The 15,875-nt window shown below is 31.5% G+C and overlaps 2 protein-coding genes across 2 annotated transcripts; both read right to left on the bottom strand.

Annotated features, from left to right (window-relative positions):
* Nucleotides 1–1,701: 1,701 nt before the first annotated feature.
* On the bottom strand, nucleotides 1,702–5,299 carry LOC113850154 (putative pre-16S rRNA nuclease). Its single transcript, XM_027480549.1, has 6 exons — nucleotides 4,995–5,299; nucleotides 4,210–4,269; nucleotides 3,992–4,104; nucleotides 3,509–3,577; nucleotides 2,762–2,813; nucleotides 1,702–2,428 (listed from the first exon to the last, which is right to left on the bottom strand). The coding sequence occupies exons 1-6, from the start codon at nucleotides 5,259–5,261 to the stop codon at nucleotides 2,297–2,299; spliced, it is 693 nt and encodes a 230-aa protein (XP_027336350.1). The 5' UTR covers nucleotides 5,262–5,299; the 3' UTR covers nucleotides 1,702–2,296.
* A 1,287-nt stretch (nucleotides 5,300–6,586) lies between these two features.
* Nucleotides 6,587–11,190, bottom strand: LOC113849679. Its single transcript, XM_027479755.1, has 2 exons — nucleotides 10,835–11,190; nucleotides 6,587–8,153 (listed from the first exon to the last, which is right to left on the bottom strand). The coding sequence occupies exons 1-2, from the start codon at nucleotides 11,075–11,077 to the stop codon at nucleotides 6,957–6,959; spliced, it is 1,440 nt and encodes a 479-aa protein (XP_027335556.1). The 5' UTR covers nucleotides 11,078–11,190; the 3' UTR covers nucleotides 6,587–6,956.
* Between the last annotated feature and the right edge of the window lie 4,685 nt (nucleotides 11,191–15,875).

Raw genomic sequence — 15,875 nt, 5'->3', positions numbered from 1 at the left:
TTTGTGCCGGATAGAGACAACTGATTTTGGTGACTAAGATAAGAAATATGTGTAAAATCAAATAACAATCATCCTGAATAACAAACACTTTTAGAGAGAGGATGAGAGAAATAGTGTATTATAATTTTATAATAAAAATTACCTACCTATGACTCAACTAAGTTTTATGCATCCTAACATAGTTTACAATAATTTATTGTTTTAAAAGAAAAATAAATGGGTGCCTCATTATTACTAATGTATTTTGATTATTATGATGTGATCTGAAGTGTTTTAGTATGTTTGCAAGATTCTAGAATTGTCAAACGTAAGGATCATATCTACATAAGTGATGAGTAATAAACTTAATTTGAATTGAATGTTTACAGTTTCTTTACGCTGTAACTTGATTTTGATGTTCCATTAACTATTACTTAATTTGTTTTTTAAGTTAAACTTCCTTTATTTTACTTCAAATTTTTGTTTAAAGTTTAATAAAAATTCAAAATAAGCTGAGTAGCTTGGGTTTAAGTAATAATATAATAATAATAAATTAGAATCAGGGATCATATAAAAGGAAAAGATAACGAGCTAGAGAAAAATAAAAATAATTAATAAATTATATATGAATTTTTTAGATAAAAAAATTTAAATTTAAACAAAATTTCAATCAAAATTTTTTTGTTTAATTTTTGTGTATTTTATTTGAATTTTAATTCTCATGCTAACGTAGTATTACTATCTTTATAAAAATCTGTATTATAATATCTTATCTTATGTTGAACAATAGTTCTTTATATATATAAATGTACTTTATGTGTGAGATATATGCTTTCATTTATTTATTTAGTTTATTTGAGTTTATTAGAATCTCTAAATTTAATATAATATCATAGTAATTGGGATAAAACTGTTAATAAAAACAGAGACATCTCAGTTTTTATTAGATAAGAGTTTGTCATTAATTTATCTATAAATTTTTTTTAATTGAACTTAATTTGAATTTAATGTTTGCAGTTTCTTTATGTTGTAACTTAATCTGTTTCATTAACTATTACTTAATTTATTTTTATATTTATTTTTTAAGTTAAACTTCCTTTATTTTATTTTAAATTTCTGTTTAAAATTTAATAAAAATTCAAAATAAGCTAAGTAACTTGAGTTTAAATCATAATAATAATAATAATAATAATAATAATAATAAATTATAATAAGGGAAGAAAGATAACGAGCTAGAGGAAAACAAAAATGATTAATAAATTATATCTGAAATTTTTAGATAAAAAATTTAAATTTAAACAAAATTTCAATCAATATTTTTTTGTGGTTGATTTTTATGTATTTTATTTAGATTTTAATCCACACGCTAACATAGTATTAGGATCTGTATTTTTCACTTTGTTAAGACATTGTTTAATACCTTTAACAAATGATTGGTGTTTATGGTTGTGATTCAATTGTTAAAATATTAATCACTGGATACAGAGAGAAGTCGTGAACATCTATAATGTAACATCAATTTTTGATAAATCAAGAAAGACACGTGTGAAAAAATTATGACACTAAAATACTATTGATCAAAATACACATATAATATTGTACAATGCAGGCTACTTGAAGCAACGCGAAAGTTATAGAGAAATATAGCATGCAAAAATCCACTTTCCTCATGAGCTATGACTCATGTCAATTGATCTCATAAAGCCAACTCAGCTAATTATACAAATCAATAATATATCATACATTCATTATATTTTTGTTCATTAGATGAAATTTCGAGGCACGAGAGTTAATTTAAATAATTGAGAAATTAAGAAGACTAAATGTGAAAAATTAAAATTATGAAAATTAAAACTGCACAAAGATTAAAGTATGAAAACTAAAAATAAAATTATGATTTTTTTTTCTTTTTACATTTCTTTGTTATTGGGTGAAATCTCATGTTGGTCTCACTCAGAGTGAGCTCAGGTTATTTGAGTGTCCACCTAAAAGATTACCCAATAACAGCCTGCTCAAAAATGAAAGTGGTCAGGATTCTTCCTATTATAAATATTTCTTTTACAATAATTTTAATGCATTGAACAGTAATGCTTTCCTTGCTGCTTTCCCTTTCCAGTTGTAAAATCAAAATCCTTCATGTAGAGTACTGATTGTTTGAATATCTTTATCTTTTCTCAAAACTTTTTCATGCATACTTGTAATGTGTAAACATGACGGAATGGAACAAGTACGCTGTTTCCCATGTCATCAATCCTTACCAGGCAACCACCATAAAATTCATCATAGAAGCTAATGGCACAGAGCATACATTCTGAGATTAATCTTCATCCGAGAAAAAATCAACATCTTTGGGAGGACCCCTTTGAAGCTTTGCTTGTAATTCTTGATTCTTGGGCAAAACAAGTTCAGTACCTTGACCTGATGTGGAGAAATATCTCTCCAGTACCATCTGCTAAGAAAAATGATAGGCTCAAATTATTCCAGAGTAGTCTTCTCTTCTAGTTGGCATTTACAGAGACAATAAGATTAGGGAAAATGCACTGGTTAAGGGAATAAAAAGGAGAAATGTTTTGTTGAAAAACGTAAAAGTGCACCCACTCCCATGTTTTTTAATGCTTTCAAACAAGATTTTTAATAAAAAATTATTATTTATTGATTTTTAACTAGAACCCATATGGCACAGGTTAGCAAGATTCTATAATTAGATACTCCAATTACATATAAAACTTGGCATGAATGTAAAATATTGCCAAAAAGGAATAAAAAATGATATCCACTTTACCATGGCGGCATAGGCGTCAAGCTTCTTCTGCTGAGAGGACTTACCTAAACCCCTGAAAGAGTAATAAGTGAGTCAATTCCCCAGTTAAATACTAAATTCCATACAAAATTTTGATTGACATCTTTTAACAGAAATCAAAGTATTAGAAAATGGAATCTACATTTGACTCACATCCAATGGATATTTCCTTTGATACCAGCGACCCTAAGCTCATATGTCTCCAGTGGAATAAGAACCATACTAATGTGATGGCCAATATAGCATTCTTGTTTATACCAAAATGGCCTCAAAATACATAAAAAAATTAGAATATATTTCTCAGAGTTTTTGGAGAGAACATGCATATTTCTTCATAAGGAAGTCTTCTGTACAGACGAGGATGTCAATTTCCATCTACTCATTTAGTCTCATTTTTCTTTAACACAAAAATATTTAAAATGATGCTCTATGAGAGAAGATCCAATTTTTCCATCAATTTCCCTTCATAGAGTATATGACAACTGTGTCCCATAAAATACACTAAATCATAGTGAATACAAAATCCTGCAAGCAGTATAACCATTGTGTAAATTTTTACTTTGGTGACAATGCACCAAATGCCAAATTATCACCAAGATTAACATAATTTGATGCATGATGCATACTCCTAAACCATTAACGTTACTTAGGGAATAGTCCATATCACACAAAAAAGATAGAATTGCAAGGGATATGATACAATAAATAAAGAAGTTTAAAAACAATTACATGTTGATCATTCGATCTACAGCTTCTGTTGTTGTCCCATGTTCATCCTGTAGATATACTCTCCAACCCCTGAAATAGATGCCAGACACATACTTCATTTTGTATTCCTCTTGGTGATAAGTCCATATTTCAGGAGATGTGAGATGTAACAAAGGCATTGAAGAATGGTAAGGTTAAGTGCTGGTTATATAGAAATGTAAGAGTCAGAGGAGAATAAAGGCACTTAATAGGATTGCTAAGGCCAATCATTCAACATTAGAGGGATTCCCATATGCCATAACTTAGGATTCCGGTGGTTTAGCAGCTTGAAAAATGAACACAGTATAATATATATAACTGACACTGAAGAAGAATGTCCTTGTGAACCGTGATCAGCATAAAATTTCAGCCAATTCCAAATTTGCAATTCATTGTTTTAATTTTGGAATTCAAAAATAAATACAGAAGAATTTAAATTGCCAAAGCTACAATAAAATGCCTTACCTCTCAGCTGCACAAACAGCAAGCCTTCCTGCAACACTTCGGACTTTGTTTGACTGAGGCGTTTCCTTTCCATCAAAAGATTTTGGAAGTCCAATTATAAACTCGTCAGCCTCCTACAGTTTCATATCATGTCATTTCTAAGGTTTTGTGCCCACAGAGATACAGATCCTCATCAACCAATTTTTGAGTAGTTCAAGAGAAAAAAGATAAAACCAGACCTCTTGTTCAGCAATGTTAATAATCTGAACCTCAAGCTTCTGTCCTCGCAGTTCCAAAACCTAAAACAACTACAGGATTATCAGGATGGATGACTGATGAAACATAAATAACATAATTCATAATTGCACTTGCAGTAATAAACATATATTAATCTTGTCATAGTCAAATAAAACATTTTCTTATCAATTGCAGTAATATGTGATCCATCCCTAAATTTTCTACTCAAACATGTTTTTGGTCCTAATAAATATACTGAATTTTGGTTTTAGGGGGCATTTGGAAGAGCTTATGGAAATAGCTTATAACTCCTGCAAATTGTTTTCAACATATTTCAATAAACTTTTCAGTAGCTTATTAGAATAAACTCTTTTTAGTTTATTCCAAAAGAAAAATATGAATGGCATAACTTTTCATAAAGAAAGAACTTATTGAATAAGTAATTAACTAAGCTATGTAGCATCCTTACTCCCTCTAAGATTTGGGTTTTGGTTTGTATATCTTATTTTATTTTTATAAGTGAGCACTTTTGATCCTTGCTGTTACCATAGATTCATTAAATGTTGGTGTGTCAATGAGTTGGGAATCCACTTGGAATGTCACTGCTTAATAGAACTATGATATTGAGGCAGAACAAAATGATTCTAGAAAACGAGACACAACTCAGAACTCAAACATTTTGGAATGATTTTACAAAATTTTAAAAATAAAAACAAAATAGAGTAACAAATTCCATGCTGAATTATCCAAATTTGACAGAAACTTCAGTGAAAAAAAAAATTGTTACGGTTAAAGGGCGAATAGAGAAGCCTTTGCTTAGGGCAAGGCCAGTGCGAGCCAAACCCAAGTCGAGTCCAAGGCTGAAGCCTCCTCTCCAATGTGGTTCTCTCTTCCTGCGAAGCGCGTTTGGGGGAAGTTCTTCCAAAGTTAATGCCTTTACTCTTCCATAACCCTTTTTGCTATTATGGGTCCTCACAAAACATGAGTTTTTTGAAGATGAACAACACAGCAACACTTTCTGGCTTGGTAGAGGCAGCACTTGCTGCGTCCACATTTTTCAAACCAGAGAAAGAATAGAAAGGATGATACAAATTTAAAATTAAATCACAATATATATTTTTTTGTAACACCTCTTTTTTAATAATACATTTTATTTTTTTATAAGGAAATTTTATAACCGTATTATTTATGAAATTAGTATGAAATTTACATGATAACTAAAATTTGTCAAAAATGTTATTTTTAATATTGCTTGCAAGAAAAGCTTAAGACTTGAAAGTACAGTTTCTTTTATTGCCTTTGTAAGAAAAAATAAAAAAATAAAATTGAGAGAATAATTTAAGCTTTATTTGAGAGTTAATTATTTATTTGATAGTGACTTTTGTTTAAAAGTTTTTAAATATGATGTTTTAATAACTCTTTTAATTTTTTTTAAAACTCATTTTTAAGTTTTATAAATTAAGAATTTCTTTTGTTAATTCTCATTTTTCTTCTCTTTTTTTTTCTTTTTTTACTCTTCAAAATTCGTTTCTCTTCTTTCAAATTCTTAAACAATATCTTAAGAAAAAAATATATTTATAGTATTCTTTTCATATTTATGTTTAAATAATTAGATAAGTAGTTAATAACGATAATTAAAAATATAAAGGGAGACAATAGTATATCCTTCCTTTATTTTATGTTTGCTAATTTGTTATTTCTTAATTTTTTCCTCAGTTTTATCATCTGTTTATTTATTTTCGTTATTACGATAAGCTTGTCATAGTAGAAATAATAATAATAAAAAAAAAAGGCCCAAAACATAAGAAGAGATGCATAAAAAAATGTAAAAAAATATCAGCTTATCTCCACTGCTGTGTTTGCTTTGAAGGAAATGGCTGTTTAAAATTCCAACAGATGAAATTTGTTAATAATACATGTTTCACTCGTTTGGTTTAAGCGAAATAATATATTAGAATGCTTTTATTTCAGTGAGTTTCACACTGAAAACTTTCATCGCTTTATCTAATTGTAATAAAGAAACTGGTTTGTTTTTCATTTTAATCTAATATAAAAATGAATGATAGAAATTTTCAATTTTAAGGTTAAATTTATTTACTTCTATTATTACAAAAGAATTTTTATATCATTTGTTTTTTTTTTTTTTGTACTTTTTTATTCATTCTTTCACTTCCTTCTTTTCAATTTTTTTTTCATTTAAATAATACACCATTTTTATTTTGTTTCCTTTCTATTTCAATCCTTCTTTTTTCATTTCTTCACAGTTTTGCTCCTCATCCAAACAAATCATACAACATGCTGTTTTTTCCTTGCCTAAACCAAACATGGTTATTTCTATTTACTTTCTAATTTCTTTCTCATCGATTTTTTTTTCTTCCCATTTGCTCACCAACTACGCAGCGTTTTCTAACCAAAATCTTCTGATTTAACCTAGCATTTCCCGTTGCATATTCGAAAAATTATCTACAATATTCTAGTACCATTAATCTTGGGTGCCTGTATGATCTGTGTATCATCAAAGCTTTTCTACACAAATGTGATAAATGTATAGTCTTTTTCAGTCTTCTCAAATGTTAAATAAAATAGCATTGTCCTTACATGTTCACGTTCCCTAATCTGGTCCCAACAACGAACAATGTTTTGCATTCATATCTCGCCCTAATAGAAAAAAAAGTCCCAAGAACAAATAATTCCCCTTTAACCCCAAAAAAGAGAAAAATTCGAGAGTGATTGTATCTTCTTAGTCCTACTAAAAGGTGGGAGCTTCACATTTTGCTGAAGGTATTTGGTCATTTGCTGCACTTAAATTGGCTGTGGGCGTGACATCTGAATTATCTGGGGGATGTTTTAGCACCTGTTGTTCAACTTTAGAATTTCCACCTTCAATTTGTATGGCCACACTTGAACCTTGAACAGGTAAAAGCTCAGGTTTTGTGTCTCTGGTAGGATGTGCTGTTGCTGGAACTTGAGCTTGAGATAGTACAGTCATCAGTAGCTGAGCCAAAAGTAGCTGTGGATCATTGTCACCTTGTTGGACTTGAGCGTTAATTGCATTAGACAAAGCATTGATGTCAGGTGGGTAAAGTGCTTGAAGCCCAGCCATTCCTCCAGACAAAGTTTGCTGACCTACAACAGCTGAAGCTTGGTGACTATGGGCACGCTTTAGTCTTGATAAGTGCTTTTTCCCAGTCACATGACTCTGGTAAACAACTTGTGACTCACATTTAACATCACACATCTCGCATCTAAAAGACACAGGTTGTGCAGGTTTTGGAAGTTCCACTGGCCTTGAACCATCATTAGTTTTCATGTATTTACCCCCCTTCCCTCCTTTCTTCTTCCGCTTCAATCCTCGGCCTCCTGCAGCAGAGCTTTCCAGGGTTTTCCCCTCAGTCACTTCAGCTGGAACTTCAGAAATGTTTCCTGCATTATTCTGCATCTGTATTTCCTCCTTGTGATGATCAACTATAACCTGAGAGCCCATATTTTCTGAGGGGCATCCATTATTCTTTGATTCCTGAACTTCCTTAGGTTGATCTGTTAAAATCAATTCAGAGGTACGAAGTTGCCCACTCTGTTGTCCATTTATAGTGTTGCGTCTTTGTAATTGCTCATGCATTTTCATATTCTTCTTATGTTTCTTCCCATTCTTGTGTTGCTCCAAGATTTCTGGACTATTGCACTCAACCTTACAAATTTCACAACATGCTTTTCGGGGTGCTGCTGACACTTGAGCTGCTTTAGGCAATGGTGTTTGTGCAGAGACTGATGATGACGGTTCTACCACTGAAGTAGCCCCAGCAGCAGTAGATTTAGAAATAGCAGGTCCGAAGGAATTTGTTGGAATGTGTCTACCACCACCCACTCCATGACCTCGACCACGGACACCCCCTCTAAATGGTCTACCCCCCTTGCCACCCCTACCTCTGAATTGAGATGGCCCAATCTGTAAAAAATAACTGACATGAATTTATGCATATATTTATATGGTTGCAATATTCAGGAGAAATTTGAGAGGAAATGATTAGAATGCCAAGATAAGCACACAAATGATATAATATCACAAGGGTAGTGATTCAGAGACAACGAGAGATGTAAAACAAAACAGTTATATTGAACACTTTCAATAATATTCATTAAAAGCTCATGATTCCTAAAAACTTGCAAATATTGGAGAAAAGTGTTATTGATAAAGAAAAAATTGATAAGGAAGATTTTAAAACAGAAAGTCACTTTAAATTATCACAAACATTAACAACCATGATGGCCTTGAAACTGCTTCCAAGGTATCAACAATTTCAAGAATCATTCCAATTCTTATAAATAGTTCAATCCATGTATCTCAAAATCAAAATTTCAAATATAAACATAAACAAGGTTGGCATTCACTTGAAAAATCTTTAATCATCAATTCAACAGAAAATAAAATTGTTTGTAAATGATCATGATATCAAGGGTTTAATTGGATCTTAGAATAAGTAATGAAAGGGTAAAGTAACTTGACAAATTGCTTAAACACTTTGCTTCATAGCTTAACGATTTTAGTCTTTCAAATGCTTTCCTGGTTTCCTTCAGTTTTCATTCCCTTCCTAAATTCATACAATGGTGGGTGCCTGATGCACCAAGCCACCATTTTAAATTTCAAAATTTAAATGCAGACTAACAGCAGCCATAGGATCCAGCATTTTAAAAGTTTCCAGCATGAAATTTTAAAAATGCATGAATGTGCTTAAACTTATTGAAAATTAGACTTCCAGTTGATAAGCCATGTGATGTGAACATGGATTTCCCTTGTTATGGTTGAGATAACATCTATGGCTCACAGAACATTTCTTCATAATGTTCTAACCAACTCATCGACCAGGGATTTGCCAATTCATGCCTATTGACAACTTTATGAGCCTCAAGATACTGTTGGTCTAGCAATCCTTGAAAAGTTGTTAATTTAAGGTCCTGAAAACATGCTCAATGCTTCCCTAAGTCTGAAACTGAAAAGAAACATCCTCTGACAAAAGAAGAAATAAAGCATATCAAATAAAAATTATATCCAATGAATAACAAAAGAACAAAGTTTCTTTTTCTAAACTGTGAGGCACTATGTTATTACTCAAAAAGGCCTGACAGTTAAGAAGAGAAACAACATGATCTGATGCCCACATCAGCTCTAAAGCAACCAGCAAAGACCCACCACCATGCAGCATTATTGTGGCTTCAAAGATATGATATGAGCCACAATAGCTTACTAGCTTATATTATGCAACTCCTGTCTTTATCTGGTCACTCTAGGGTGTTGTGGCCAAGTTTGTAGAATTCTCAACGTCTTCTGAAGGTTTTAGATGAAAAGCTGAGGATATAATACCTAAACCAGTATTGGTCTTTTGTCCAGAGAAAGTCCCAAACGAGGCTGAAGGAGCACCGCAAGCTATTCTCTCTAAAAGCATAACAAAATGATTAAAGAGTAAGTGTTGCAAAATCTTCAATCAGCCTTTTCTGTTTACTTCTTTGGATTTATTTTTTTTCTCTTTTTGGTAGTAAAATAAGAAATTGGTATGTTAGTGTAACGGTAAATATCCTGAACTGAGTCAAGGAGAAATAAACCATATTCAATGGTTTAAATTTAACTCAATCTATCTGAAATCATCTTGTTTCAGCTACACAAAAGGAACAGTCAGAGGTAATTAAAATCTTGAGCAGAAAATTAAGAACACCTCTTTCAATGATCTCACTAGAGCAATATTATATAGCAAACCTTTGCTGTATACAATCTATCCTATACCTCACCTTCATAAAGATTTAGTTTTTGATTGAGCCTAATGGCATTAATTGATCATGTAACCAATTCACCTAGTGAGGAGACAAGGCTTGGTTGTTGTTGGTCAAAATTCAAGGGAAAATTTAATGAAACAATGCTGTATTTATAAACAAAAAAATCCAATATGTAAAATCTGATAATAAAATTAAACAACACAGAAATTTGGTGCAGGTCATTAAAAAATTGCATAGAAACTGGGTTGCTATTGTATGTTTGTTATCATAATTAGATGAACACAGACAAACAAAACTTTCTATAGAAGGTGGCATACAAAGGGTGCGTTAGGATGAGGTCATAGAGAGTATACGAATATAGCTTACGACTCTAGCTTATTTCACCAAGTTTCGTGATCAAATTTACAGTATAAATCCCTTATGCAATAAAAACTTATTGAATAAACGTTTTATTAAGCTAATACCCAATCGCAACCAAGGTACACAAGCAGCAAAATAGTTTACCGTACACAAATTAATACGGTTAGATATATTAATATTTTAATCAACGGATGAGACGAATAACATAACTAATTTACATAAATTGCAGATCCTTCATTCTGTCCTTCCACCAACCAAAGCCACCACACTCGTAGCACAAAATTCCTCTCCTAATGCCTGCCCTTCCTCTCCCATAACAGAGGACAAACTCACATAAACATAACACAACTCAAACAACACAATAGAATCCACAATTAATTTAGGTCACGACCCGTACACAAAAATTCCCATTACTTAAAATTAAAAAAAAGAAAAAAATAAGAAAAATAAAAGGGAAAATGCAATTGAAGAATAAATTGAAAATTTGGAAGGGAAAATTACCGAGGAGGGTTCAGGAGCGGTTGGATTAACGCCAGGAGGGTGAAGTGGTGGGGATTGGGGCTGGTAATGGAATTGGGGTTGATGGGTATTGGGATAATATGCGTATTGGGGATTGTAAGCGTAATATTGTTGGTATGCAGCATAGGATTGATCGTATTGGATCTGAGATGGGTCGTAGCCATAGGGTTGTTGTTGTTGTTGTTGCTGCTGGTGGTGGTGAAAGTTGTAGCCTGAATAATCCATCGCTGAAATTTGGTGGAGGAAGAGCCACAATAACAAGAAGAAGAGGGAAAATCAAGGGACAGAGATGCTATGTGCTGCAGTGGATTAAACGCAGGGTTTGCTAGTCGTTTCGCTCGCTAATTGGCACGAGAACCACCTATTTAAATTTGTCAACATTTTATAGAAAATAAATGAATAAATATATATATTTTATTCTCTGAAGTTATAAGAATGAATTGTTTAATAGATTAAAATATCGATATTTATAATTTAAGAACCAAAATAAGTACTTAATTAAAAATTAAATGTTGAGAATTTTGAGAGTATTCATTACTACAAGGAAAACCCCACTTCCATAAAAAAAAAAAACCACTCTTCTTAAGAGTACAACGCACTTTACAAATGGAATATACGAAAAGAAATGAAGAGTTAAGAAAGAAGTAAAAAAGGTAAAAATTGGACATATTTTTTAATTAATTAGAACTAAAGAACAATAAATTCAATATGAAGAATTAATATTGTTTCTTCTCTCATTTAGTATAATAAAAATAAAAAGTGTTTAAAAATAAATTGTTTAATTTTTTTTCTACACAATATAAAAATAATATAATAATTTTGTAAAATGTATAGAACTTTTTGCAATTCTCTCTATAATTAAGAGAACAAAAACTCAGAATTTTTTCTACTCTCTTGTGAACCAAACTAATAGAATGTCTATGAAATTTATATTTTTATTATTTTTTATTTAATTTCTTTCCAACATTTCAAGTTTATTACTAAAGTAATGAGTATATTTAGAAAATAAAATATGTAAATATTTTGACCTCAGTCCATAACACTACCTTTTCTAAATATTTAAATTAGTAACACACTTAAAAAAATGCATTATCATATAAACATTTATTTCAATACCACCTTTATCTCACCATCTTCAAACACAAAATTTATTATAATATATATATATATATATATATATATATATAAAAGGAAAAAAATGCATGAGAAGAAGAATCAAAACTTTTTTTTTTAAAATGTATTAGTGTTTGTTCACGGGTAAGAATTTAAATCAAAATTATCAAAGCTGAAAAAGAAATGAGAAAGGAAAATAAACTTGAGTGCTCATTAAATGTATGTAATGGTTTGTGTTTTTTTTAGTATTTTTGTGAGATAGTTGATGCGTTAGATGTTATAAGATGGTTTAAGAAACTTAACCCTAATATTTACCTTTTTTTTCTTTAATTTACAACACTCCTATTAATGAAAAGAGAGTTATCCACATATTAATAGTTTTAGGGAGAGAAATGAAAAATAAAAAACAATAAAGCCTTAAGAGTTCTTTTGATTTTTAGTTTTAAAAATTGAAAATGAAAAAATAATTTTTAAAAACATAACTTATCAAACAAATTCTTTTTATTTTTTAAAGGTTTAAATACCTTTTAACTACCTGCAAATAGGACTTATTTCAAAAAATTACCTTAATTTTTTTTTCATTTTAATGTCTAACTAATCTTTTTTTCAATTTTATACCTGACGTTAACTTCCGTCAGTTACATGGTGACATGACTAACAATTTGTCACATCATCATCGATCTCTCTCATCCACCTCACCATTAAATCACCACGGCGTCAGGATTCCACATCAGTATTTTTGAATTTAAAAAAAGAAAAAAACTAAAAACTTGAAATTTAAGCACGCAGTGTTAACACTTGGAGAAATGTTGAAAAAGGAAAGCTTAAACCACCAATGGACAATTACTCAATCTTGATCTTCAAGTGAAATATTTCCAAATAGAAAGCAAAAAATCATTGAACCTCTTATCTGACATTGTAGTTTGTTTCTCATCTTCATCTTCACCTGTGCTATTTTTTGTTTTTGAAACAAATATCGGCATTGTTGTTTTTCTCTTATTTCCCAAGCACCGTGGTTGTTAATAGATGTGACATTGTGGACATTGTTGAAGGTAAGTATTATTTGATTAGATTATTGCGGGTTAGGATTTTCTTTCATAAATTATTACTTTATCTGACACAAATATTTGTTCCTTTTTGTATGTAGATAGCTTTCAATGCTATAATTAATCATGAAGGTTATTTTGAATTGGACCCCGTGATGCACTATGTTGGGGTAAAAAAGGTTGTTCCTATGAAGAATATTGATATGGACAGGTGGTTGTACTTTGAAGTACTTGAGATTTTAAAAAAAGACTTAGGTTACGGAGAGCACCCTATGAGGATATGGTGGAAATTTGATCCTTTTGACTTCAAGGAAATCAATTGTGATAGTGCAGCCCTGGACATGGCTAATTTTGCCATGTGTAACAGTGTGAAGGTTGAAATATATGTTGTTTGTGAAGGAGGTAATAAGGGTGTTGTTGGGGATAATTTTTTCAGTAGTGAGGAAGAATCTCTAAACGAAATTCATTTAGATGAAAGTGAGGAGGATAGGGCTGGTGACATGGATGATGGATTTGATAGAGATGTTCAAGTAAAAGGCAGAAAGAAGAAGTCATTTGCAAAGAAAGTGAATGAAAATGTTGAGGCTGAGGAGGTAGATGTTGCTTAGAGTGTTCGTCAACCTGACAAAGTCAATGTTCGTGTAGAGGTTGTCTAGATTTCTGGGGATGAAGATTCTATTGAAAAATAGACCCCTAAAGGAGACTTACTAAGTGCGATGGTCAGTCTAAAAGAAGGGTGGTTGTTGGTGGTACTGTTGCAGGTGTTGGGGGTGGAGACGTTGCTGTTGGGGGTAGGGATGCTGATGTTGGGGGTGGGGATGCTGATGTTGGGGGTGGTGATGGTGCTGTTAGCGGTTTAGATGAAGTTGTTGGGGGTGGAGATGATGATGATGAAGTTGTGACTATTATTCCTATTGAAAAACCTCGAGGTGAGAAGGAAAAAAAAAAGGGTACTAGGAAGAGACAATAAAAAAGAGTGAATGTTTTTTTGTCTGAGTAGTCAAGGTTTACAAGATGATTTTTATAAGGCACAAGAAGTACAAGCTGATGACATTGATCATGGTTATGCAAGTGAAGAGTTGCTCAGTGATGACTTTGAGAAAGATAGTTATAGAAGAAAATATTCCAGATATAATGCTGATGAATTGAATAAGGATTACAAGTGGAAGTTGGGTTTGGAGTTTGGTTACATTAAAGAGTTTAAGGACGCAATTCAAGAGTACAATATGCTGAATGGAAAGGAAATCAGATTTGATTTAAATAACAAGAGGAGGGCAAGGACAAGATGTAGGCATTGTGCTGAATACTCTGTGTATGTTAGTAAGGTCAGCAATTCAGAGACTTATAGGTTGAACACTCTGGTTGACAAACACATATGTTGAAGGGTCTTTCATAATAAGAGTGCGAATTCAGCTTAGGTTGTCAAGGTTTTGATTAACAAGATGAAGGTCAGGACCACTGACATGACATTAAATGATATTGTTGGAGAAATGAAATCCAACTATTCCATTGGAATAACACTATCAAGAGCATTCAGGGCTAAACAAATAGTTAAAAGTGTGATTGATGGTGACTTTGACAAACAATATGGACTACTCTGGAAATATGCAACTGAACTTAAATAAAGAAGTGCAAGTAATACCTATATGTGATCAGGGTTTTTAGGCCTTCTTTGGAGATTTTGCCAAGGTTTAGGAGTTTCTACATGTGCCTTGAAGGCCAAAATTAGCCTTTAAGAAGGCATGTTAGCCATTGATAGGGGTGGATGGATGTCACTTAAAAAACAAATTTGGTGGCCAGCTTTTGATTGCTGTTGGGAGAGACCCAAATGATCAATACCTTCCTTTGGATTTTGTTATGGTGGAGACTGAGACAAAGGATACTTGGAGATAGTTTTTGAATTTGCTCTTAGAAGATATTAGCTCTATTAAAGAAAATAAGTGGGTCTTTATGAGTGACTAATAATAGATAAGTGTCTATTTTCAGATGTTGGTTCATTTTCATTCAATATTTTTGCTGAGTTTTTGGTTCATTTTTTATAGGGCTTGATGCAAGTGTTTGAAGAATTTTCTATTCCTGTTGAGCATAGATTCTGTTTGAGTCACTTATACAACAATTTTAAGAAGAAGTTTAGAGGAATAATGCAACTAAGAGATCTTATGATAGGTGTTGCCAAAGTAACGTATGAACAGCTTTGGAGTGCTTACATGCAGCATATTAGAGATTTGAATGAGGCTGCCTACTGGTGGCTATTTAATTTGAGCAGGAGAGCATGGTGTAAGTATAAAGGGTTCTTAAATTAAGTTTTCGAAATATCGTTCCACAAGGATTATTTTTCAATTACTAAGAATTTTCTAATTCAATTGTTTAAGCTTCAAAGATATAAGATTAATTAAAACAAGAATTTATAAAATTAATTATAAACTAAGAGCAAAGAATGCAATGCACGTGTTGATTAAACTTATCGGAGAGGAACCTAGGGCATATAGGTTTTCTCATTCAATCCTTTATGTTATTCTTTTATTTAACTCTAAATTCGATTTCCTTATGATTACCAATCATTCATACGAATACTATTAATATCCAATGGTCATGCAATATTAATATTCTTTTATCTAAATTAACATCCTCAATGGTCATGCAAGACATCAATTTAAGAAAGCTTAAGGAACCTTTGAACTTGTTAATTTAATAACGATTAGAAGAGAAAGATTGGTTTAGTCCACCTAATCTTTTGTCTTGTTTTACCCTATAGATCTATTAATTAACCGAGATACGGTCGCCTGACGATATAATTAATTAAGATTAAGAAAAGAGTGCAATAGGATAAAATCTAATCACAAAACGAAAATCAAATTTAGATT

The sequence above is a fragment of the Abrus precatorius genome, unplaced genomic scaffold, assembly GCF_003935025.1.
Source record: "Abrus precatorius isolate BTA unplaced genomic scaffold, Abrus_2018 Scaffold9, whole genome shotgun sequence".
NCBI lineage: Eukaryota > Viridiplantae > Streptophyta > Magnoliopsida > Fabales > Fabaceae > Abrus > Abrus precatorius.
This window is presented reverse-complemented; position numbering and strand designations above follow the sequence as displayed.